Consider the following 25,671-nt stretch of genomic DNA (forward strand, 5'->3'; position numbering starts at 1 on the left):
TGCTAACTCTGTGGTAAAAGAGGACTTGCTGTATACTTAATTGTATGTAAGTATACAAAAGTCTGTGAAGAACCTTGCAAGTTGCCTAAGACTCACCCCTACCTCTTGGTCTAGTTGTTACCATCCCTCTTGTTACTTTTTAGCACTCTAAGTCAGACTTCCTTGCCAAAACCTGGGGCAGTTTTTCCTTGAAGAGCACACTATTTCAAACATTTATTCTTTGTAAGAGAGGCTCCTTTACCCTGCACAAAACCAAGAATACCAATTTCATGCTTTAAAGGCTATGCTTTCTGTCACATAGAAGCATCCGAGCACTTCAGCAAACACTGCAAATTACAGAGTTGCATAACATTATAGCATAATATAACAGCATTTTACTCATGTAACACTTGTGCATGAGGAATTACATGCCCACGGACTGTACAAACCTTCTTTCAATACTGTATAACTTATCATTACAGCCAAGCTGACACAGAACCTGACACTTTAAGATAAAGAAACTTCCCTGCCCAACCAACTGTAATTACGATCAACATTAAAAAAAAAAAAAGTGACACACGACAGAAACAATTAAAAATATACATGAAAAATATTTACTGCCTCAAAGTGTTAGCAGCTACTAAGTAAAAATATCAGTTCAAAGATCATCACTTTATAATAAAACTATCTAAAGAGTATCTATATGCATTTATATGACGTGCCAGTAAGGAAAGCAGCAAGACCATTACTTCATGCAATTGTGCCTTTTTGCAATGTGAAGATGTAGTTGACTTAAGATTAACACGACACAAATGATCTATCCTCACTAAAAGAAAAGCTGAGTGGTCACAATTCAGGGGGGTATTTTTGGACATGGGAAAAACATTACAAAAAGCTCCACCTGACAATCGTTAGACACAGTCCACTCAAGACCATGATCAGCAGAGGTGCCAGGAAAGAAATGTGCAGACACTTAAAAAAAAAAAAAAAAAAAATAACTGTGTCACTCGTTGATAACACACCAGACCTAACTTTCACTCTGCCCAGAACCTTTCAGAGGCAAAGCCCACTGCATTTTTCCTACTCATGTGTTGTCAATCTTAGTATGCAGAAGGGTTACCAGAGCCTTTGCTTTTCAGACAGAAATAACTGCAATAAAATTGATTGCATCTTGGTTGCTGGGTACAACCGGCAGGCTTCTGTTACATTGGCTGCTCCAGTTCCAGAGAGCGAGCCACAACAATTTTCTGAGGCTTTTTTTTTCTTTGTATATAAACAACACCAAGACTCAAAGATGCACATGCCAGTAACATTTACAGCTATCTGTTCAAAGCAGCCTTTCAATTCATGTGAGATATTCCCATCTGTATGGCAGACTGCTACAGATGATGAAATAAACTCCTTTTCTCCCTACAGCAACACTCCAAAAGCCTAACATGGCCTTCCTCCCACACAGATAGAATAGCCATCAACAATTCCTGCTGGACTATTCTACAATATGCTCTGAGCTTGTTGTAAGACAACACACCCTACTCTGAAATACAGCAGCAAGCAGGAAAACGTTAGACTGATTTTTTTACCCTCTGAAGTAGAGGTATAAGTAAGTATAAGTAAGCCTGGGAAATTCTAGCTCAGTGAAGCCACTGGGAAGTCTAATATTAGAATCACAACGGTATCTTAATTAGCTGATACAAGCTTAATGTAGAATAACATGAAAGCAGTATCATTGTTTATTATGTGAAGCCTTTATCTTGTACTGTAGATTAACTACTCTTCTTGTGCTACAGTGCTAGTAGGAATATAAAGGATTAGAGGATGACAATGAGAAGCATTTTGAACTCATGTTGACAAGGGAAAAAAAACACCACACAGTTGCTTTGTAGGATTTTTATTGAAAAATCATTACAACCGAAAAATGAGCAAGGTCAGTTTTACAGTAAGTTTAAGACACACAGAATGGCTACCTGCTGTGTGGATTTAGTGCAGGAACCTTATTCCAATGTTTTTCTCATGCACTTACTGAATTAAAATCACATTCTCGTTTAACATCAAAAATGGATTACTAATAATACTCTTAGGACTTATTCATAAAATCTGGTTTAAAAAGCCCATTTTCCAAAAGTTAAAACATTTACACTGCAAGACTCTTCCCTTTACAGATCAGCTAATAGCTTCCTGTGTCTGATAACTGGCAGATGTAAACCACATATGCAATTATTCCTTTCTTATTGTTATTATCAGAAATTTCTTAAACGCTTTTACTGGACTCTTATATTTGGCAACGCTACTTTAGTTACGTAGCAAAGTGTGATTTCTCACTTGTTAGAGACCAGTCCTTCACTACTTTCAAAAGACTTTCTCAGGAACAGGAGTTACATCAATATAAATCTGCTTCATTGAATGGCATGCCCTTAAGGAAAGTTAAGCCTCAGTAGTAGTATCATCAGAACACTAACCTCAGAATGTCAAGTTTTCATGAGTTGTGTAATTCCTTGTATTGTGCTCTTTGAAAATATTTACATTGGCATGTATACTTCACAGCGTAGAGAAGTTGATTCTTTAGGCTTACTCCTGGCCTTATAAAATCTCTTTTCTCTCTACCATTTATTCAAGCCCTTTCCCTTGCCACCAGTTATCTCCCTTTCTTTCATAGCTGCAACAGAAACAGGACATAAAGCACACAGATACATTCAAACGCAACCATCCAGAGACAAAAACAATTTGGCGAACAGCAGACAGTGTAAAACACCCTTAGCTGACAACTGAGCTAAGGCTGACGACTGAGCTTGCATCAAGTTAAAACCCGTAAAACTTTGAGTTTAGTATTCAAGCATTTAATTTTAGAATTTTGAGCTTGCAAATAATTGATTTCAAACCTTCCAACAGTCAATATTTTCAATTATTTAAACACTCTAGTCACTTCATACTTGCTCCCAATATACATAAAACCAACAGTTCCTAAAGAAATGATGAAAAAAGCACTTGAAACAAGCAACATAACCTCCATTATATAATTTTTTTTTGCATTTTCAGGAAATTTGGATGCTAATTGACTTTGATTATTACAAATTGCTGCATTTCAGTTTTACCTGAACTTACTGATTTTCAAGTGAACCATGATTCATTCCCAGTTATTTGTCATGTCTGCTAGACTGAAATTCAAGACAATATATTTAAACAAACTCAGTTTTGATTGCTTCACACTATTAAAAACCATTATGGTACCCATGAATATCAACAAAGTGCTTAATTTGAAAGGTACAAAAGTCACATATCTCCAGAACTATCTGGATTTTACCATTTATTTCTGTGTATCTCCTGTCATTACTGTACTTAAATTAGTAACTGAAGTGTTTTGGCCTTCAACTTCTCTGCAAACTTGCTTCAAAAGAACAATACAGGACATAACCACAATATAAGATGCAGACAGCTACCAGATACAGCTGATGCATGATGACCTTTGATTTTACCGTAGTTTCTTGGCATTTTTCATCCCAAAAGAGGAAACAACATATTTTGGATTTTCTTAAACAAGTTTAAGATTTTCTTAAACCTAACTTTTCTTTTTTTTTTTTTTTTTTTTTTTACATCCATTAAAAATACACTGCTGAAAAGTAAGGAGCCAATGTAACTGTTTTGATAACCCTTAGTCTCGCATACATTTAAAAAATTATACAATATTATGCTGTATTTTGCATATCAGTACTGAGTGCATTTTAAAAAGGACCCCTGCTGAAATGTTTCAAGCAGGTGTTTATAGCACCATATAATCTGCTGTTGATTTAACTGTTTAGAATCAGACTATTTCTGCCACTGTTTCTGAAGAAAAATTATTACATTTTTATTCCCTTTAGCGATTTAAAAAAAAATACTAGAAAAACGTTATCATCCAACTGAACGTATGTAAAAAATGAATTACTGGATGCTCCATTTACAATTATTTCAGTTCTGTGAAACCAACCAATGAATAGCTACATGACTCTTCCAGAATGGCATGCTTTAATTCAGTGGCAGAAAAATCTAATGGATGCATTGAATGAAAATGTCTTTCTCTCACCCTGTATTCCATTTTTACAAGCTCTTCTTGCAAGATTTGATTCTGCCCCTTCCACTACAACTCATTTCCAATTCATAAAAGAGAAAATAGTGACAAACACAAGAGGCAGTGTTGGCAAAGCCATAGTAAAATGCAATAGGAATACCAAGGTGCCAAGGAAGCAAGAGGAGAACAAAACAGCTGGAACAAACTATAAATACACTAAATGCAAGACAACATTTTAGCCCTGCATCAAATTTTACATTTTATCAATACTTAAATTGGTCTATTTTTAACAAATACAGAATTAAAGTAATACATAATGCAATTAAATATGAAGTACACGAACCATTCATGCACTAACAAATTCTGCCATTGCTTTTTCACAGGTAAAGCTGGAACATGTCTGAATGGCACTTCGTTGACATGAAAGTAATACTGGTACTTTACGTGTGTTTTTTTTTGTTTTGTTTTTTTTTATAATTGTTACCTACAACATTCAAAGTAAGTGACCATCTACTCAACATTGTAAGAGGCTTGTTTTCCAAATATGAGCTCCAGTAAGGGGAAATACAAACGAGATCCTTTTGAATACATTCTGAAGATTGTTAAACAGCATACTTCTGAAGAAAGCGGTCAAACGCATCATAAATTGCTTGCCTAGAACAAGAAGAAATAACAATTATAGATCACCTTTATAATTTGGGAAAGGGTAGATGCAAATGGCCTGTTTCCTTTTATTTTTAAAATATATGTATCATTACAATTTGAAAACACCATTAAGTAAAAAAGTGGTATTAAGTATTCTTTTCTCCTTCACTTATTTCTGGGATTTCTCATTTCAATCCAGTAATATATGTCTATTTCAAGAAGGAATGGGACTACTTTCCACCTTTCATATGAATGCAAGTGTTAATGAACTAGGAATTTTCTAGTCAAACGTGTCAGGAAGTATGTCAGACTTTTCAAACAATTGTCATAATGTAAACCAAGGCTGAAGTTTTAAATAGGCGTAAGCTAATGGTTAACATACATTGACCTGCTATGTCCATTTCTGTTGTTGCTCAGACTTCCTAAATGGGATTTACACTCTTGCTAATTCCTTACGTTTTAAAATCAATACCACAAGTATTTAACTCTTCAGAAGTAAGGAACTGCAGCTATATAACTGCATTAGACAACGGACTTCAGCAAGTTGCCACCTAGTATTATTAAAGCAAGCGTTCACACAAGTAACACTCATGTGCAATTAAGCTTATGCTCTATTTCTTGTCTTCAATTGTTTGTTCTCAAAAAATCACATTTGCAAAAAGACAACAGCTGTGCAATACAACTTAAGTGGTTACTCCTTAAAAAACATACTTCCGGGCGTCCAGTGAACAAACTAACTCAAGGAAAGCAAGAGTGATAACAATCATTCTCTTGACATAAGCATAAGCTCAGAAGGATCTGAGGTATGCTATACCTCATCTTTGCTCATAAAATAGAATGGAAACATTCTCTGAGATGCAATAATTTGTTCTCCAAATCAGTGTTTAGCAGTGTTTGCTATTTGTTGTTTTAAAGTAATTATAGACTTGCTTTTTAGAAGCAAAATGATATATCTTCAAATTACGATTTTAAGCTCTCAACTATTTTTAAAATCTCCTGTCTACCTTACCTAAAGAGTCCTTGTTTGAAGAGGTAGGCACTGACATGACCTCCATCCAGATACCTGATTTCACATCCAGGCCAGATTTCCTGAAGACTACGCACCCCAGTTCGGGGAATATATGCATCCTCCTTCGCTTGTACAACTATGATTAAACTTGGGTCGACTGGAACTATAGAAAAAAAAATCAAAATGAAATTAATCTGAGATAATAAGAAGATTGAAATAATTCAGCTGAAATTTCTGTTGGAAAGATGCTCTCAATTGCTTAAAAAGATATTTTAAACTGTAGTCAAATGATATTTTCTAATGTCTCCAGCAGTATTTATCCAATTTTTGATGCTACAGTACTTGCTAATTAGAGGCAGAGTTTCACCAATCTGATTACTAAAAGGAATAATACCAAAACGTTGACTAGAAAAATAACACCAAAATGAGGTAGAACACAGAACAGGTGTTTCTTCACAAAGAATATATGTGGTACAGTAGATAGTGACAAACTAAGCCGTTTGCAGATGGAAGGTCACAAAAAATGTAGACCTTTTCCTTCTGTATATACTCATGTGTAAAGTATACAAAACGCTAAGATAGATTCTAGCTTTCCATTCAATTTTCCATGAAATCTGAATGGTAGGTGGATTTCCCGGAGCTCTCTCCAGATAACACTTCAAGCATATCGTGGCAAGGGATGCAGTGTATCCCAGAGCATCAAGTGACCCAAGAGACAACTGGTACAAAGGACTACATCACTTTGACAAGTGCACTGAGATCAAGTATCTTCTTAAACTTCAAGAAAGGCCAATGCTTTAGCTGAGTGATACCTGGATAAGTGTCTAGGTATAAATATGTCTGTAATTAGAATGAAGTTCACATTCTTTTTTTCTGTCTACAGAAATAATATTTGAAGCTTTAGGGAAAGCACTTCACTAGTATGTGTCACAAAATATTGCTGGGTAGCAGTGATCTGGGACATTTTCCATGTCAAGAAATCTGTAGAAAGCTTTGGATATTTGTTTTATTTTTTTATCATTTACCAGTGGAGTACTGAATGCCAGAATTCAAAAATGAGGTGGCATAGGGTCTCAATATCAAGTTAGGTCTGTCAGAAACCTGTATGAAGTCAAAGTATGTTCTGGGACACGTTAAAGAGTCCTTAGTGGATATGTGCAGAGTTGAACCATTTTATGAATAGACATTTTTCAAAAGCAATTCCAAACCCTCACCTCAGCAAAAGTACTTCAATCAGCTCTAGGAAGAAATCATAGAATCATAGAATATCCTGAGTTGGAAGGGACCCTTAAGGATCATCAAGTCCAAATCACTTGTTCTAACTGTCTGCTTGCAAGCAATGAAAAAGGGGTGCCAAGATGTTCTAGATGCCAACAAACCCAGCTTCATCAGATTTAAGGCTTGCTGGGCTACAGCTCCCTCTATATGCTGTGCTTGTCTTGGGAAGCATTACACTCGCCAGACTGTACCATCCCAGGACATCAGTGTATCTATCTTTACTGGTTACATTTGTCTTAAAGTATCGTTCGATCTTCATTCTAAACTATGTAGCCTACTTTCTATGTGAAGTCAGTAATAGATTTCTAACCAATTAGATTTACTTGAATATGCTTGAAAAACCTTATTAGCAGGACAAAACAGATTAATTAGAGCTAGATATTCATTATATCAAAGACATTTTGTTCTTTTAAATAATATGAATGTGCACTAACTCGTATCTAAAAATAGCCATGGCAAGGCACAGAAAAAATGAGCAAAGATATAGAAAGGCAAATTTTCAATTAATTCTAACATCGGTTGACCACTAAGAAATAAACAAAACCAATTAGGAAGTGGAGTGGTAAATAGATGCTGCTGAACAATACTCAGGGCATTTTCATATTTCACCTAAGGTCCCAGCAGGTTTACACAACGGAACAATGAAAAGAATACCTTTCCTTCCATAGTATTCTATTTCAATTTTCCAAACTCCGCATTAAAATAAACAAATACATACCTGAAAAGTTAGCTACATGGGTACATTCATCCATTACTCCTTTCATGAACCTTAAGGATTCTCTCTGTAAAGTCTCACTCCTTCTTCTATTATTTATCCTCTGTCCATGTTGGCTGTTTAAGTTTTTATTGCTGTTGCTACTGGTTGAAAACGTTTGATTCATGCATTGCATTTTAGGAGCATCTTGTATTAAGAGTCTTTCTGATGAGGCACTTAGAGTACTTTTATTTGTGGTAAAGCTGTGGACAGCTTCTTTAGATACAGACTTGTTCGAGGAATCAAGGTTGAATATTCTGGAAGTCACATCTATGTCTTCCAGTCTGTCCACACTGTCAGGGAAGTTTTTAACAAAGTCTTGTCCCATCTTGAAAGAATCTGTCTAAACAAAGACAACAAGTCTTTTATTAAGGGTCCTTTATATCAGCTGGTTAATCTTACACTTCAGATCAACTCCACATCCAATAAAAAGAAGACAAAGACTGCTCGCAGTACTTGTTATTTTCAGTTTGCACATGTCACTCAGTATATTAAATCCCAATCACCATAACGTTTTGATATTTTAATTCTATACTTCTGTCAGCTTAAGAATTGCAGTAAGTACTTATCCACGATAGCGTATGATGCAAATGTTTGTCTATTTTTAGTTCTGTATTAAACTCTGAATTCGTGACTGCAATTTAGTCAGCTTAAATTTCTGGGCAAATAAATCAAAAACTATGCATTTCTCAGACTCGTTCCTCTCAAAACAGCAGTAGTGCCTTTTTGAAAAAGTGTTCAAAAATTTCTTCAAACATTCTTTAAAACATTTCACTGGTCGGAAGAAAAATAATTCGACCAGGTCTAATGTTTGGTTTAGGACTGAAAAAAAATCTACTCCCTCCAAGAAATAGGATGACAAAAGCTGAACATCTTGAAATGTTTCTTCTTTTCATCCTGTCTGCTCCATCAGTACTCCCAGAACATGTATAATGTAAAAATGGCAAGTGCCTAAATAGCTGTTGCCTCCCTAGCCCCCCTTCTCCTGTGTTAATATACTTGAAAAAGAACTGACACCCAACAAAGAATCTTAGAAAAAGGTTATTTATAAGAATTTGTTAGAGAACTGTTGAAACAAAAATATTCTCAAAAAGTTCTCTCTCACTGTCCCAGTTCTCTTCTACATTAGAAATTCCTTTTGAGAAGTTTTTTTCAACCCTAGTCAAAAATGTCAAGAAAGCAAAACATCACAGCTGGAAACAGAAATAATGAGACCTAGCACTTTAAACAAAGTAGAAAAGTAACTTAATGTTGCTACATTTAAAAAAATATATTATACAATATTGAATATTTGAAAGCAATTGCTTGGAAGTTTTAGATATTTACACTTCCAGCTACAAGTTTTCTAGACTACAAAGCCATTAACTGGGAAGAATTAACTATGATTCCCATGTTTTGACTGAATCCATTTTATGTTGCAGAATACATGAACTGTGATCACAAACAAAAATTTGCAGCAAGGGCTATACTTAACACATATTCTTCAACCAAAATGTTAATTTCTCTTTTTTGCAGAAGGATTTCTTTCAAAGACTAAACCTATCAAAAGCATACGGAAACAACAGGCAGACATGTTTTTACCTAACAATTGGCTACCTTTACTTTAAATAGATAATAAATAAAAGTTATTTGTTATATTTAAAAATGTAAACATTAGTAGATAGCAAAAATAAACTGTACTTACTCCACAGTATTCAAGCATTTGAATGATTTCTTCTTCATATACAGTTTGCGTAAAATACTGTTTCTCCAGCTCTCTCCAGTTCACTGCCTTGCTCAACACACCCTGAAATGAGAAACACAAGTATCTGTTACACAAGTAAAAGCCAGAGACCATTCTAAAATAATGCAGAGAAGATTGATTTGTTCCTGTCTGTATTCGTTTTTTCCAGTTGTACCCTTAGAATTACTGGAATTGATTAAGCCACATATTATAACATATAACATTGAAACCCACTTCCCTTTAATTTTTTTTTTTTTTTAATGCACATCTGGACTGGACTAAGCCAATGATGAGTGTCAAAGATTCATTCACCTAACCCAGCAGTAGTTAAAACAGGTACTGCTAATGGTAGTTGCAGCACTATCACCCCACTATTTAAGCCAGGCTTTGACAAGAAAAACTCAATTTTCATGGTTTCCTTTCTAACCTTCCCACCTTCAAACACCTTCAGAGCAGGACTCCAAACACTGTGTCACAAACCAGCCCCTGCCTCCAATTTCATACATGACCGACTGAAGCAGCTCAAAGCTACCTTCCCTATCACATACTCTGCATCCTGAACAGGAAGGGCAGATTTTGCCACTAAATAAGGGCCAAAGGGTAATGAAATGCCTACCTGAAAAGGTGAACATATCCAACCCAAACCTTACATTTCTGATTACATTCTAGTATATTAGTAAAAATATAGGATAATTACCGTAGTAAAGACTGCAGAAGCTGTTGACCAGGAAAGACATGGAATCAATGGCAGTGGTTTAGGCCAGTTCGTCACGGCCAGTGAAGCCATCTATAATCAAATGCAGTTATTAAGTATTTTAATATTGAATTCACAATAAAGGAATTCTAAGAATTCTCGCCTTTATTTGTTTATACAGTATTAAATACACAGTGCCAAAGCTGTTAAAGACTGTAGTAATTGGATATACTTTCACCTCTTTAAAATTCAGAAGAAAGATAGCGTCTGCTCTTCAATGATTTCCCTAACAATAAATATTGTTCTGGATAGAATTAATTTCACAGCTGAACAGAATATTTGTTCTGACCCTTTAGTTATTTCAAACCATGAAAAACTTCCATATAGCTCTTTCACCAGGCTCTTGCAAGCTTATTTCAAGGCAAAATGAACATAATCTATGAGAACTATTTACACTTCTACACTTCTGAATCTGTACAGTGGAAACAAAATGTGGAAGAGAAGTAATTCAGGATATTAAGTGGACTGTTTTTCTGTCCTTTAACATCTAAATTACTGTTTTTACATCAGTTCTCAAGACATATTCTGGTAAATATTCTATTTATACCAGAAATATTCGAGCAAAGAAGCTCAACATACAGCAATGGCAAGCAAATACTTCCTTATACAGCATGCCAGATTGTATTTTATTGCCTAAACAGAACAGTGTAAAATCCCTAGTACAAAACACCCTATGTCTGTCCTAGACACTCTTAATAGACTTACATAAGTGAAATATAATTGATTATTTTTTATTAATAAAAAGTGACAAAAGCACCACATATCTATATTCTAATAGTCAGAAAGGCAGACTTCTTTGTTCTTAGTTCCAGCTCTCTCCATCCTTAGAACTGAATTAACGCTACCTCCTTCCTGTTCTAAATCACATTCTAAATATTTGCGACATCAAAAACTATTTATTTCCATGGTTTTATATTTAAATCAGGACTAGCCAAAAATGTATCTTTCTGGACTAAAAAAAATATTCCAAAGGAATTTCCAAATGCACTTTCTCTGATCTTGCCTCTTTCTATACCCACGCTGTACATATTGGTATGGGATATAGCACCCTGTTATTCCCACAGAGTTCACGCAGCATTAAAAGTGGCCTGCAGTTAGTGGTGCACAGACCAGTTTAAGAGAGATTATTCAACTTATTTATAAGACAGAGAAGACATGTTTAACACAAAAGTTGTCTCATCAGGGCAATACCTATGTGAATGTAAGGTGCTTTATACACTTATGCTATTTATAATCATAAAATTGTGCTTTTGAGGGAAAACATTTTTCTTTCAGGAGACACAGCCATTACCAGTGTTATCTACTTAGCTCCTAACAAGAAACAAACAAACTAAAAAGGATCAGCAAAACAGGTATGTTGTTTGAATAGCTTTTTTATACATTTATAACAGATCAACAATTATCTGTAGAGACACAAGCACTAATATTTTGACTGCATATTAGGATTTCAAGCATCTTTCTAACAATACACTGCTGTTTTAGTTTTAATATGCACAATCACACACAAAATGTTATCTACCGCACTCCACATATCTTCTGTAATCAATACCAATGACCAGGAAAAAGGATGAGTTGAGAACAACAGAACTGACAGAGGTGAGAGAAAGTCACCTCAATTATGATATGCCTACAGAGAGAATGCATTTCACTCAGTGCATTCAAACACAGAACTTTAGGCAAGAATGGAGGAAAGGAAGGAGAACTAGCAATTGATCAGTACAGATCTTCTTTCATAAAACATTTCTTCCCATTGGGGAAATAAATATAATTATGTGAGAAGCTTATATTGATATTAAGTCTATGAGGAGATGGCTGACAAAAGGCTCTATGAGTTGTCAGCACTTATTAAGGATTATAGTAATTCATTACTACAGAACATGAGAATTGCCAACAATTTTTCCTTGTGACTCCAAATGTTTAAAGTATTTCAGAGAGGAACACTACAAAAAAAAATTATTTGTGTATGCTAAATGATCAGATGAGAAATTAAAAAAAAAAAAATACTAAACAGGAAATATAAAAGCTTACATGTCCTCCCATGGATATTCCAGTCATCCCTAGCGGTCCATAGCCTTCTCTCTCTAGCCAGTGCAAAAGAGCTGCAGATTCTAGAACAAGAGCTCCTCCCATCACAAACAGGTCCGAGACATTTTTTAAACATGACCGTCTTTTCTCCCCAGAAAAGGAAAATACAGGATTTATTCTAAGATTAGATTTTTACAGTTCTCAATCATTCTATGCATACTTGTATACAAAGCCTGATCATACTCCCAGAGAATTTTGGAGCTTTACTCCTCTTGATTCAACAGGAGAAGTAAGTCTAGATTCTCTGGCACTTTTTCCTAATGCAGATCTAAATGAGGACTAGGAAGACCCCTTCTAAGATTCTAATGTAATATTAATATTACTGACCACCTAGTCTTCTAGAAACAGCTATTACCAACATTAGTTGTAGTGATCTGCACTGTAAAGTTATAATGGCTCTTTTTAAAACAGAATTGGTGATACAATCCTAGACATACGCTATCTTACTTGCAGAAAACAATCCTTTTTCTTTTCTCTTATTTACCTGTTTCATATCACTGAAAAATTGCACACAACATTTGAAGAGCAATCAGTATGCCAGCTTTGGAAGAACTCATCAGTGTCACTTAAGACTGAAACTGTAAAGTGGGAAGTGTCACGGTACTGAGATATTCATGTAGTGTACTCTAAAGCATTGAAACAGAGGAAACAAAAAAGGAGAAAGCTGTTCAGCTGAACCATCAGAGGGACTCTCAAAAAGTGAAAAATAATTGTACTTTACAGAGCAATTAACACACCTTAATTTGGGAAGGGGGACTGTGTATTTTCAGTATGATACAGGTTATAAAAGGCTATTGGCCTCTTTGGCCAGCATACAATCACATTTAAGATACTTTGAAGCAAAAGGACAATGCTTGCTGTGCTAGTCAAGGGAGAAAAAAAATGAGATGCTGCAGACCGCCATTATAAGCTAACGTAATTCTTTCTACAGCTTTACTATGAGAGATTCCTCAGCCATATATATACATATATATAGCTATATAATAGCTGCTATGTTTATTAAGCACTGTTACTACTGTATTAACTAAAAAACTGCTCCTGGTATGTAACCTTGTATCGAAGATTGACAATTACTGCTTGGGATATTAGACTGAGCACTTGCCTTTCAGAGAATCCTTGTCTACATCATTCATATACTAAGCTGTCAAGCTAGACAACAGAAAAAGGAGTTAGAAATATCCTCACCAAATTATTTATTTTTCCGTATCAGTTACTCAGTAACAGAGAAAAAAAAATCCAACCTATTCCAGTATACAGCCTCTCCTTTCACTTTCCTATAATCTTATAGTTCTAAACACGATAATCAAAGCATATCCATAAATGGTCTTCCTATTTAAAAAGCATTTTTACAACAATCAGCTGGCAATTTTTTATCACTTTTTTTTTTAATGGTTATATCAAAATAAATACAATTTTACATCTGCTTTGAAAATAAGCTTAGAAACTATTTTTGCTTATAAAATTTTCTCAATACTGAATACTGCATTGTTTCCACAGACTAACAAATAAGCAACATCAAATTTACATCTGACTGTGGTCCTTTTGAAGTATCCTGGAAAAGGAAAAACTTCACTACTAAAATAGGGAAATACACCATATGGACAAAGATAATTCATAGTTGACTGAAACAATTGCAGCGTTTATACACACACAGTTGCCAATCAAGAAAATAAACTGGTTCTTGCTTGCACTCACTCATCTCATTCTTATACTGCAATTCCATCTTGTGCAGACTTTCCCGATCACTGTGATCTCTTAACAAAAACAGTAACGAAGTAGCCCAGCAAAGGGTTAACAATTTCACATTAACAGCATGTTTGAAATTTCACTTTCTTAATAAGCTATCAGAGTTCACACTACTTTCAGGGATGGGGAAGTGCTATTTTGAAAAGACTGTATCCATGAATGCGCCAGTAATACTTACAATTGATCCTTAGGTTTTCTACAGCCATGTAGAAGACTCAAGTTAAAGAAAATAAAAATTGTCTATGTAAAAAACGGCAAGTAAAATAAAAATTAAAAAACAAAATCACACACATAAGTAGCACATTGATTAATTCAAATTTGGAACTTACATTCCAAATGTTTAACTGGAACTAAATCACGTTAAATGCTTGCTGATGTAATTTATAACATTAGATTTTAATTTTGTCAGGTATATAAGTATGAGAAAAGCATAACCTGATATTCTACTTAATAAAATGAGGTAACATTGTTACAGAAGTTACTGATGAGTTGATGACTCAATTTTGTTGTTTGTTTGTTCGTTTTTAAATCAAGTCCTAAATAGCAAGAGTAGGTTTTTCAAAAGCACCTGAGGTTTGCATTTGAAAAGGGAAGACAGGAGACAAAATATTCTTTTCCATCATTAATACATCCAGAAGTCACACAGTGTGATTCAGAATAAGTGCATAGTTTTCACTCGGCCTCAACTAAAGGGATCACATCAATACCTTGATGAAAATAGATTCATGTCAGAACTTTTACTCTGATGACTATGGTAAGAAGCTGCAGGAGAGATTTTCAAAAGAAAAATCAGAAGAGTATTAGTTGGTGTAGTAGCATCAGAATGTGTTCCACGTTGTATCTCATTCAATGGTCATACTTTGCTCTTTGCTTCTATCCACTGAAACTCTACTTGAAACTGATCTACAAATTAGATACTGTACCAGTATGATAAGTTTTCTACTCCCTGGAGAAACTGAGAACAGGACAAGTATCTGGCTTTCCACAAAAGGATATAATAAGGATTTTCAAGTAATAGAGAAGCCATACAGGCTTCTTTTATCATTGGACGTGCCATCAGTGTGCGTCTCCTCCAGAAGTACTGAAGATAAGATGTAGGATAACATGTTAAGATAAAATCTGAATACTTAATTTGTCAATAATAATCAATTTTACATTTTATATACTTACATGATCTCCAGTGCCTGCTAAATGAATGCATACAGGTCTGTACTTGCTATTCCATCTTCTGGGTATTATGAACTGAAACCTATGAGAAACAAATACTTGTTACAGAAAAGAAAGTATTTATATTTACAAGTTGCTTCACAGAAATTAATCCACAAGAAAAAAAAATACACAAAACAAACAAATAGAATTAAGTATTTCAGTCATACACTCAGGCAAACTGTCATAGATATAGCAGTATCACTTTTCATAAACACATCCAACAAAGAAAGGAATTCAAAAGTAAGACAGAATAAATGCCAAACAAGAAAAGGAGCCAAGCTGACAGATCATGTTCCTAAAAGAGACCACTACCTCATCATCACAATTCAAATTTTGCAGAGTGGAAAAATGGAATTTCAGATGAAGAGCTGCCTGAACAAGTATGACTAGCTCTCCTAGGCAGCACTGCTACTTTTCTCCTAAGGGCACAACAGATGAAATTGAAGAATAAGATGAGCAATACATTTAAATAATAATAATAAAAAAAAAGCAACCAAACATGAAACTACTTTATACACCCAACATTTAATGTCTACTCAAAAATTATTTACAGTCTAACTACTTGGGGAAAAAAAAATCACTTCAAAGCCACCAATACTGTCCCCACAAGATGGAGCACTGTTACCTATAGCAGCATGACATTCATGAAGGCAAAAAAAAAAAATTCACACAGTGCACAATGATCTTAAGGGAAATTTATAGAGCATTTAAAAGCTGTAACAGTAGTGCCCATCGTAACAGGTAGCATAATGTAATGTCAAACTGTAAGAAAGCACCCACAAACAAGCAATTAGTGCACTGTATTTTCAACTATAGTATTACTTAGCCCAGTACTATTAAGAGAGAGTTTCTCTAACCAAAGGGAGGTGGAAGAGAACTGATATTCTGGCTATTGAACTTTTTGTGAACTACATTCTTTAGTGTAGTTCATGTTTAAGTTTATATAAAAATACCTGTCAATATTGATAAAATCAATGATGCCAGTATTAGCTTCCATTGCCAAACTTGTGTGTTCAAAAATAGCAAACTAAGACTGGAAAAACAAAAAATCCATCATGAAAATTTAGCTCAGAACTAAAAGCAAACAAAATTATGTCCTTGTGGCTTACCAGAAAAAAAAAAAAAGGTACCAGCTTCTCTTGTTGCAATTAAACAAACTATTTCAGTACACAGGTAGTATTTTTGTACTGAATATAAATGGAAGGTTTGAATGATTCTTCTAAATACAATATAAAATGTTTCTACTATATAAGCAGCTTCTCCTACATATAAAACAAACGTCTGTTGTAACCTTTATTTCCAGCATCTCATTCATTTGGAAGACAAATATATTACATAGTTTTGTGCATGACTTCTATGCTCAAAAATCAACCAACCAAAAAAATAAAATAAAATTCAGTTTCAGCCAAAGCGTTACCTGAAATGACTGTGACTAACAGCCAGGTAATCCTAACTTTTATTACCATAGCTTAAGCTTTTTCATAAAGTGTTATGCCATCCTCTTTCAGATAGTATTACATTTGAGGTTTTCCACATTATCACTACTAATTATAGAAGCTCTCTTCCAGTCATAGTTAAATACGCACATCATTACCCTAACAGTTCAATCTCTTGAAATGCTCACTTTTTTCCTGGCTTCAGAGCATAATCAATCAACCTTTATCAAACCTTGTTGCACAACACACATATATCATCGCCACTTTGGAATAAAGTCCCCTAGCAAACTACGTTATCTACACACAAATTAAATTATCACAGGAGTAAGATTTATTTTTCACTCTGAGGTCAAAATCTATTTCAACACGTTAGCTAACAAAAACAACCCACAGAGTTTGATTTATTTTGCAGATAATTGGTGTAACAATAAATTGACTTCACAGCAAACTACATATGTATCATTTTTATTTCTCTCCAGTGCTAGCTGCAGAAAGGAAACACCAATTGGCTTCTCCTACCTTGCTACAAGAGATTCAACTGGCAGGATACCTGGGACATAATGAGCCAAAGGGGAAATAAAGTGTCCCTCAAGGATTTTACAGTCTGATTGCTCCTCGACCTACAGAGAGAATGGGATAGCAGTATATTTCATGTCAGTGTATAACTTGCTCTGAAAGCCAAACATCAGTATTAGCTCTCCAATGAGAATTATTTCTTATAGGATAAAAATGTAGTTTAAAAACAACAACAACAAAAAAGCTGGAATCTATTTCAAATATACTGATACAAGTCTATCAGCACAGTCAAATGTGTTTCACTTCTTTTTTCCCTAATGACCTATTAAAAAAAAACAGGTAATAAGCTTAAAGTGTCCCATTTTAGTAACATGTATTCCAATAACATATACTAAGTTTTGATCATTTTGTGAGCTTGAACAACTGAAGTTACTGGTTCACCAACTGAATATTGTCAGGGGTGCATTCATCGCCCTGTGACTATGCAGTCCCTAAGCCCTGCAGGTGCCAATCCCAGCAGTAAAGCATCCTGTGACAAAGTGAGACATCAGAAAAACGCAGATTCATATGACATCAAAATTCAATGCTTATAAAAGCAGCCTGGAAAACACTAAGTTTATTTCACCTTTTTATACCATCAGGCAAATAAAAGTAGGTAAACCGCACCCCTTACTTTTACATACCTTGTCAATAAAAACTGGGTAATCTTTTGAAACCAGCGTCTGGCATTTTTCCCTGTTTCCAATAATCTTTCTGAATTCAAATATTCTGTTGAACAGAAACAAGGAAAAAAGATTCAAATTTTAATCTAAATATATAAACATACATAAAAAAACATCAGAAGCTGAAGTAAGCCAAAAAGAAAATAAAAGTTATGAAGCCAACTTTGCACTTGCAAATTAGTCGGGTACCATGGCTGCAAGAACATTTATAAGGTAAGAAAATATAAGGCTCAAGTATCTTGCTAGAGCTTACACAGCTTCCAAATAGTATTTTACATCCAATACTTTGAAACTAATGTCATTTTTCAGGGGCTAAATTAAGACATAAGAACCTCCTACACAGACAAACCAGATAGATATGGACTGAATGGATAAAAGATAGGCTAGACTGCCAACATCAAAGTAGCTGCCAATGGTGCAAAGTCCAACTGCCACAAGTCACCAGCCATGTTTGGGGAAGTTCCAGAGTGACTCAAACTGGAGGGTGAGGTTGATAGCTGGAAAGTAGGGATACCATTCAAAGCCACCTGGATAAGCTGGAAGAACAAGTCAACAAACACTGTGAAGCTCACTGATATAATTGCAAAATCTTACACCTAGCCCCACACAATACAAGCTGGGAACTGCCTGGCTAGGTAGCACTCTGCAGGAAAGGGCATGGGGCTTCTGGCAGACAGCAAACTGAGTGGGAGTTTGCAGCACACCCTCTGCACTCAGCAAGGCAGCTGACAGCAGGTGAGGGGAAGAAACTGTCCTCCCCTACTCAGCCCTCATGAAACCACATCTGGAATACAGAGTCCAGTTTGGGGACCTCTGTCCTTAAAGAGATGCTGGCATAATGCAGAGACCAGCAGACAGACACTGTATAAATGGAACACACGACTTACAACAAGACTGATGGAACCAGGTATGCACTGCCTGGGGAACAGAAAGCTAAAGGGCAAATCCAGCCACTTCCTTCTGCTATTTCATTGGGCTGCAGTGTTGCAGAAGATGAATCAAGACTTGGAGGTATACAGAGGGAGGACAAGAGGCAATGGTTGTGAGTTGCAACATAAGAAAGTCCTAGTGAAACATGATTTTTTTCACAGCAGTAGCGGTTAAGCACTGGAAAACAGTGCCCCAGGAAACTGTCCCTTGAGGGACTTTCAAAGTTAACAGGATGAGGTGCAGAGCGACTTGAAACAACTATAAAGTTAGTTTTGTTCTGAATAGGTTTTGGAACTAGATGTCCTCAAGCAGCACCATACAACCTTAAATGCTCTATGCTAAGAGTAACTTCTTTGTCCTTATGGTTCTAAATACACACAAACACATTACCTGACCAACTGAAACAGCAGATTTGGATGGACAGTACAGAAGAGGGGTATAACAGGAGTGACCTGTTCAACCTTCCAAACACCAAAAAAAAGCAACTATACAAAGCAAAGAAAAGGCAGTTTACCATCATCACCACAAAAATAGCCCTACTGTACAGCCTTTGTTTTTCTTATGCAGAACAGTACACTGAGTATTTCTGAGAGAGCAAGGGTAAAGGTATAAGACATGAGTATGGAGGGTGAGCTGAATGCGAAGATGTTTTGCTTGACACCAGTTCTTAAAAAAAAAAATTACATGTACTTATTTCCTCTGTAGTTATGAGGATACTGAGGGTTAAATCTTAACAGATGTGTTAAGGCATTCCAACTCTTGTTGATGAGTTAAGGATAAAGGATTAGGATATCAAGTCACCACATCAAGGGTGTGCTCAGCAAACCTTCAGATTACATCTAGGCAAGGCAGTCAGTGGTGTCAGTCAAACTCAGTTAACGCTTGAAGTATAAGAAACAATTTATTCTATCAATTAAAACAAATGCTAACGCTGTTTCCAGTCTGATCTGTATACTAGGGAATGGTACTCCCTCCTCCCACTAGCTGATGTGAGCGGTCAGAAGGAGCTACTGTTCTTCCTTCTTCATCCTGGTGAAGCCAAGCTGCCTGGGGGACAGCTCATCTCTCCGTCCAGGGGCAACACACAGAAAAATCCTTCCTCTTTTCAGACCAACAGGCCAGCAAGCCTGTCTCATGCATTCTCCACAGCTTTTGATTTCATGTATCCCCACCATGAAAAAGGAAGAGCTGCAGCTGTTTTGATTATCACTAGCAGCAATGTTTCTTCAATGCTCTTTGACAGTAGTGTGATTACCCTTAGAAATCACCACAGAAATTCACATCAGACATTCCCCAGTATAATAAGAGGGGATGATAGCAGAATGAAACTTAATCAAGTCCTTCAAAGTGGTCAAGCACATACAACAATCAATAGCAAAATACTGCAGTTATAAAGTAAAAGACACATTTTTGCTTACTCCAGAAGAAAATTAATGTTTTAAAAATCCAACATTTTCTATCTGCAAGAAACTGCTACTTCAGAACAACCAAGGAAAGAAATTTTGAAACAAGAAAAACAGCCCACATAATTCCACTACTATCCATAGTGAACAAAATCCTTTTTTTTTTGTTTGAAGTTTTCTTTATTAATTCTCAAATACAGAAAATTAGCTTATTAAATGGAAATTTATCATTTCCTATTTAAATAATACACGATGTGGAATTTATTCAGTCACTGAACTTGTGAACTCTTAAGATACACACATTTAATTTCCAGGTGTTAACAGTAATTTGAAAAATTTGCAAATGTTTAAAAATTAAGTGGTAACCCTACTTCTTTCTTTTTGTTTTAAAGACAGCTTAGAAGAATGAGTTTACCACTCAATGAGAGAGAGAAATTTCTAAGTATATCTTATACTTTTAAAACTGATCATTACTAAGCAATAACAGAAAACTAACTGAAGATCCTCTTTATGTTACACAGAACAATTCCTCTGTAACAATCTAGCAATTTTTTTCTTAGACAATACTTTCCAGACACACTACTTTTATATGCTGTTGTTTACTGCATTGTTTTATATAGACAAATCAAAAATGTAGTTGGATATATACACGTTCTCTCAAAAATACCTTTTTTAAGTAGAAAATCACAAACCCCTTTAAGACTTTCAGATCAAGTTCCTCAATCTGTACGGAAATACATGACTTCCTAAAGAAAACCGCAAACTTGAACTCAAAAATGAACAGGACAATACCTACAACTGGTAGTATTTCAGGGCTGTTTTTTTTTCACTTTTAATATAAAGTACTACTCATGCCTTTTTAAAAAAAAAAATAAAAAATAAAAAAATCACCTTTTCAGATCCTCTGGTTTTCCCCATCCTCTGATGAAGAGTTTAGTGAGGAGAAGTTTTCTGTATAGGACATCTAATTTACTTACACCCATGAGCAGAAGCTCACATCTAGAAAAAAGAACAGGTAAAAACAAGGCAGTTAAAGTGGTTAACATAACAAGTTCATTGCTTGTGACTCTAAGCGCGTTCTTATTCTGGTATCTGTAACAATGAAAAGCCATACCATTTTATTCCAAGTTAACCTAGACATTCAGGTCAATTCAAAACAGAGTATAGCATAAAGGCAGTTAATACCAATTCTACCTTTTTTAAATTTAAAAAGAAAAAAGTGAAATGAAGGAGAAGCAATTTGTATGTCTAATATAGCCAGAAAGTTAACACATAATTTAGGTCAAGATTGCTAAAGAGGCACATGAGGTCACAGAACTACATCTTCAACCAGTCCTGAGTGTATTTTACTCTGACCAGTAGGAGCAGCACTGTCTCTGTACTGTCCATACAGCTATGCAGACAGCAAACATATAGCTATATAGACAAAAAATACTTTTTTACCAATACATAGAAAACTTATTTTTATGAACTTGCCTTCATCGGCATCTTAAGCATATATTCTAACTCTTACTCTATCCCTTCCTTTCCAGTTTCCCCCAATTCACTTCTTACGGTTTTGGAAAAAAAAAAAAAATCCCATTCCCTTTTGAGAAAACAAATCACACCATCAAAATCCTTACACCAGCATCATCACTCTCAGCAAATACACTAGCCCAAATATAAGCTAAAGCCAACAAGATCTTAGGCCAACACAGTCTTATTTTCAAAGCAATACTTACTGAAATGAACAGGGAGCCACTACTGTGCTTTTCTAATGAGGAAGTAAAAAAAAAAAATCAAATCTGATTTCCTAATCAACAGGATACAGGTTATTCAATGAAAGTAAGGTCCACGATCTGTCCTATGCCTAAGAGAACAGAAGATATAATAAGCAAAGACTTGGTTAGGAAGTTACCTTCAATTATTTTCTATTTTTTCTAGATGTCTCTATACCAAAAGGCCTCAATAACTTCATAACACTCCAAAACAGTGTAACTCATGTTTTTTCATGTTAATTCCAAGTTAATTTCTTCTACCATATTTTAATATGGTCATTCTTAAAATGATCTGATCAAAATATAACAAGTTAAAACTGTTGTTAGAATAGTACACTCTTTGGACTTCTAAAAAAAAAAAAAAAACAACAAACAAACAAACAATATTTAAGTATATCATTAAGAAGTATTAAAACTCAAGATACCATAAAAGGTTTAATGTTTAACATAAGTTACTATCAAAATAGAAACTACAGACAAATTAAGGTACTTGAGTGCTAGAAGAAGCATTCTAGAAAACCACATTCAGTCATTACAGGACAGAAATAGATACCCAAAACCATCAGAAAGCCTAAGAGGGGGATATTTTTTTTTTTAACACTGTAAAAAGTGGTAGAGCTTACTCCACCAGTCAGTCTCAAATAGCTGACACTGGAATCTTATTATGCTGATCCATATCTGCTTGGGCTAGTAGAATAAATTACTTTGGTATTGAAATATGCATGCAATGAAATATCCAAACAATATGATGTTATGCAACGTAAGCTATGCACCAACATAAACACAACCAAACAAGTGTTGATAGCTATAATATCTATCAATCCTGAGTGACACAAGCTTTTGGCATCAGAATGTAGGAGCGGAAAGATAGGGAAGAAACTTTTGCCACGGACAGACTACCAAAACCAAGTTTTTTTTATAAAGAGGTATGTGTGTATATATGTATTTTCTCCTTACCTGGAAAAAAAAAAAAAAAATGAAAATTTGCTTCCTGCAATTCAAGCTACCTTTTAAGTGTAACCAAGTAATAAAGACCTTGTCTGATCTTCGTATGAACGCTCCTTTTCACTTCATAAATATTTTCTACTATCAGAAGACTAAATGAAGCCACCAGTACCCCATAACATAGTGTACTCTATCTGAAAAACTTCCTACACAACGTCTTCAGTTCAAACTTTTCTGGGAAAGGCTACATTAACTGCCTGCTCTCCCCAAAATGCTGAAGACCACTGTATTGCTTCTCCCTGAATCTATTGAAGCACAGCAAAACTACAATCACAAGTACTGTGGAAAACAGAATGCAATACAGTGTACTTTCAACATGGCCAGCAATAAACTGCGGTGATTCATTTGGTACTTCACCGTGAGGATGTGCACCCTGTAACCAACTTGAGGCAGGAATGGTTACACCCATTCCAGTGAAGGCCACCTCAACAGAGACCCAAGCACAAGGCAAAGGTAAACAGAATAAAACAACATTTTTATTAGTCAGTCTGGCAGCCACATGCCATTAGCAACTATTTACTCCTAAACTTCCCACAGTTACTGCCGGATGTAGGGACAGCACTCAAGTCTTCAAACTACTGCCATATCAAAACCAAAAAATTGCAGTTCCGCTTGCAGCCCAATGGTCAGAACAAAGAGCAGGTACAATGGCAGTCATTACCCCGACCTGAGCAGAAAATAAGCCAACAACCTCACCTCTCAGTACAGGTGAAGGAACAGGCAAAAACTGTCCCCACGATGGGATAGCAGAAATTGCTCTCCCATCCTTCCTGGCTGCCTGTTCTCCCACTACCTTAATACAGTCTTCCCTTGCTGACTCTGGAGATATCCATTGACCTCCCAGTGCCATTGGGGCGTCTGGCAGAAGGCATTCGCCAGGCTCATCAAGGCCCCTGTGCTGCTCGGAGCAGGGGGACAGCTTGGTACCTTCCTGGTGCTAGAAGAGAGCAGCAGGTGGAGAGAGGAGCAGCAACACAGAGAGGGCTTTTTACAGGCTGGGAAAGAAATAATGAACACTTTGCAGCCTAACAAAGCAGCCTTGCAGATCTTTATTTATTTATTTACTTCCCCCCCCCCCCTTTTTTTTTTTTTTTTTTTTTTTAATTTTCTCCAAAATAAAAGGCAAATAAGAGAGGAAAGAGGATGAGCGCTTTGCCATGAGTTTGGAGGCTGGCATGATGAGCTCTATCCACTACTCCAAAGGAATGCCAAGTTGAGTTCCTAAACAAATACATTACATATAACAGCAACATTGACTGAAATGAAAGGGCTGTCTCATTCTTTATTCTACTTCATTGATTAAATGAAGACACTTAAGTAATTCAGGATATTTCAATAAGAATGCCTCGAGATTAAACCACTACTGGAAAGACTACAGAAAACACTAGAAGAAGGATGCCAACGGTGTAAAGTATGTTGCAGGGAACTTCTCAGAAATATTACTGAAACAAAAAAGGACAACCACCCCCCTATTTGCTTGACTTACTAACAAAAGTGTAGGGCGTGTTTCAGTCACTACATGGAAAGAGAATTACAGATACTGTCAGAAACGGCAAATGTAGTTGTTGGAGGCTGCAGATTTATTACTGCGGAGCTTGAACTTGAGGAAAGAATCATCAGAGCTGGTTTCCAAATGCAAGTGGGCTTCCCCCACTTGGTGTTGCACATCAGGATCCTTCTGTACACCAGGCCAGCTGGAAATAATGACCTAAGGAAGATGCTTCATAGTTGCATAGGCCAAGAAACAACACCTGTGTTGAGTATCCAATGCGTACATTGTTTATACAATAAGCTTTACGTAATGTTGTGAATAGAAATAGTATGAGGTACACAGGCACATTAATAAATGATCTGCTAAAAGCCCCTTTCATTTTAAGGAAGTATCTTCCAGATAAGGCAGCAAGAAAGCCTAGTGATAAACCACAGACTAAAGTCCGTCCTCCTGGACAAATGTTTTTCCTTGCTCTCACAACCCTCATACCGCATACATGCTATAGGCTGTTGGTGTGCGCTTACTTCATAGGAACAGGCACAATAATTCATCCCAAACCCAGCACATAAAAGGTCAGCTACCGCTTTTTACACAGCCGCCTCACTCACACCGAGCTTCCTCAGCCCGCTGCTTCCACCAGTGAACACCAAGCAGCTGCCATCGGGAAGTTACTTGATGGAAGCAAGGTGTGCCTATTTTAAAAGCCTTTTTCCTGTCACACGTTACTTTATATATATCTGCCAACTGAGGTCATGCTTTATTTTTTCTCCAGTTAAAAAAAAAAAAAAAGTTTTTTTTTTTTAAAAAAACAAAAAACGCATCCATTACACCGAGGAGCCGCCAACAGGCCAGGTAAGAACCTCCCCCGGCGGAGGAGCCCAAGAATAAGCAGCGGGGCCCCCTCCCCTGGCGGCGCAGCCCCCGGGCGGGCTCCTGCAGCCGGCACCTCGGGCCCCCCTGAGGGAGCGCAGCGGCGCGAGCCGCCCCTCAGCCGTTAACGCCTCAAAGCGCGCGACCCCCCAACCGCCACCGGCGCCCAACGGCCGCTCCCCGCGAAGGTGACTCACCCGCCGGGGCACCGCGGTGGGAGGGGAACGCAAAGGGGGGAGGGGGCGGGGCCAGCCCCGCGCGCGCGGGCGGGCGGGCGCGCGCAGGCGCACGCTGAGCTGCGCCCGGCCGGGCACGT

General features: G+C 36.3%; 1 protein-coding gene across 2 annotated transcripts; it reads right to left on the reverse strand.

Annotated features, from left to right (window-relative positions):
- Nucleotides 1-1,851: 1,851 nt before the first annotated feature.
- ABHD18 (abhydrolase domain containing 18) lies at nucleotides 1,852-25,587 on the reverse strand. Of its 2 annotated transcripts, none has more exons than XM_082758881.1 (14): nucleotides 25,553-25,587; nucleotides 21,953-22,080; nucleotides 21,123-21,230; nucleotides 17,860-17,944; nucleotides 17,180-17,280; nucleotides 15,186-15,264; nucleotides 15,010-15,096; nucleotides 14,194-14,219; nucleotides 12,213-12,351; nucleotides 10,128-10,217; nucleotides 9,392-9,493; nucleotides 7,672-8,050; nucleotides 5,676-5,838; nucleotides 1,852-4,675 (listed from the first exon to the last, which is right to left on the reverse strand). In XM_082758881.1, the coding sequence occupies exons 3-14, from the start codon at nucleotides 21,212-21,214 to the stop codon at nucleotides 4,624-4,626; spliced, it is 1,395 nt and encodes a 464-aa protein (XP_082615007.1). In that variant the 5' UTR covers nucleotides 21,215-21,230; nucleotides 21,953-22,080; nucleotides 25,553-25,587; the 3' UTR covers nucleotides 1,852-4,623. The 2 variants fall into 2 exon arrangements, with proteins under 2 accessions (XP_082615007.1, XP_082615006.1); XM_082758880.1 differs by lacking the exon at nucleotides 25,553-25,587 and adding an exon at nucleotides 24,480-25,496.
- Between the last annotated feature and the right edge of the window lie 84 nt (nucleotides 25,588-25,671).

The sequence above is a fragment of the Aythya marila genome (assembly GCF_965140915.1).
Source record: "Aythya marila genome assembly, chromosome: 4".
In the NCBI taxonomy this organism is placed as follows: domain Eukaryota; kingdom Metazoa; phylum Chordata; class Aves; order Anseriformes; family Anatidae; genus Aythya; species Aythya marila.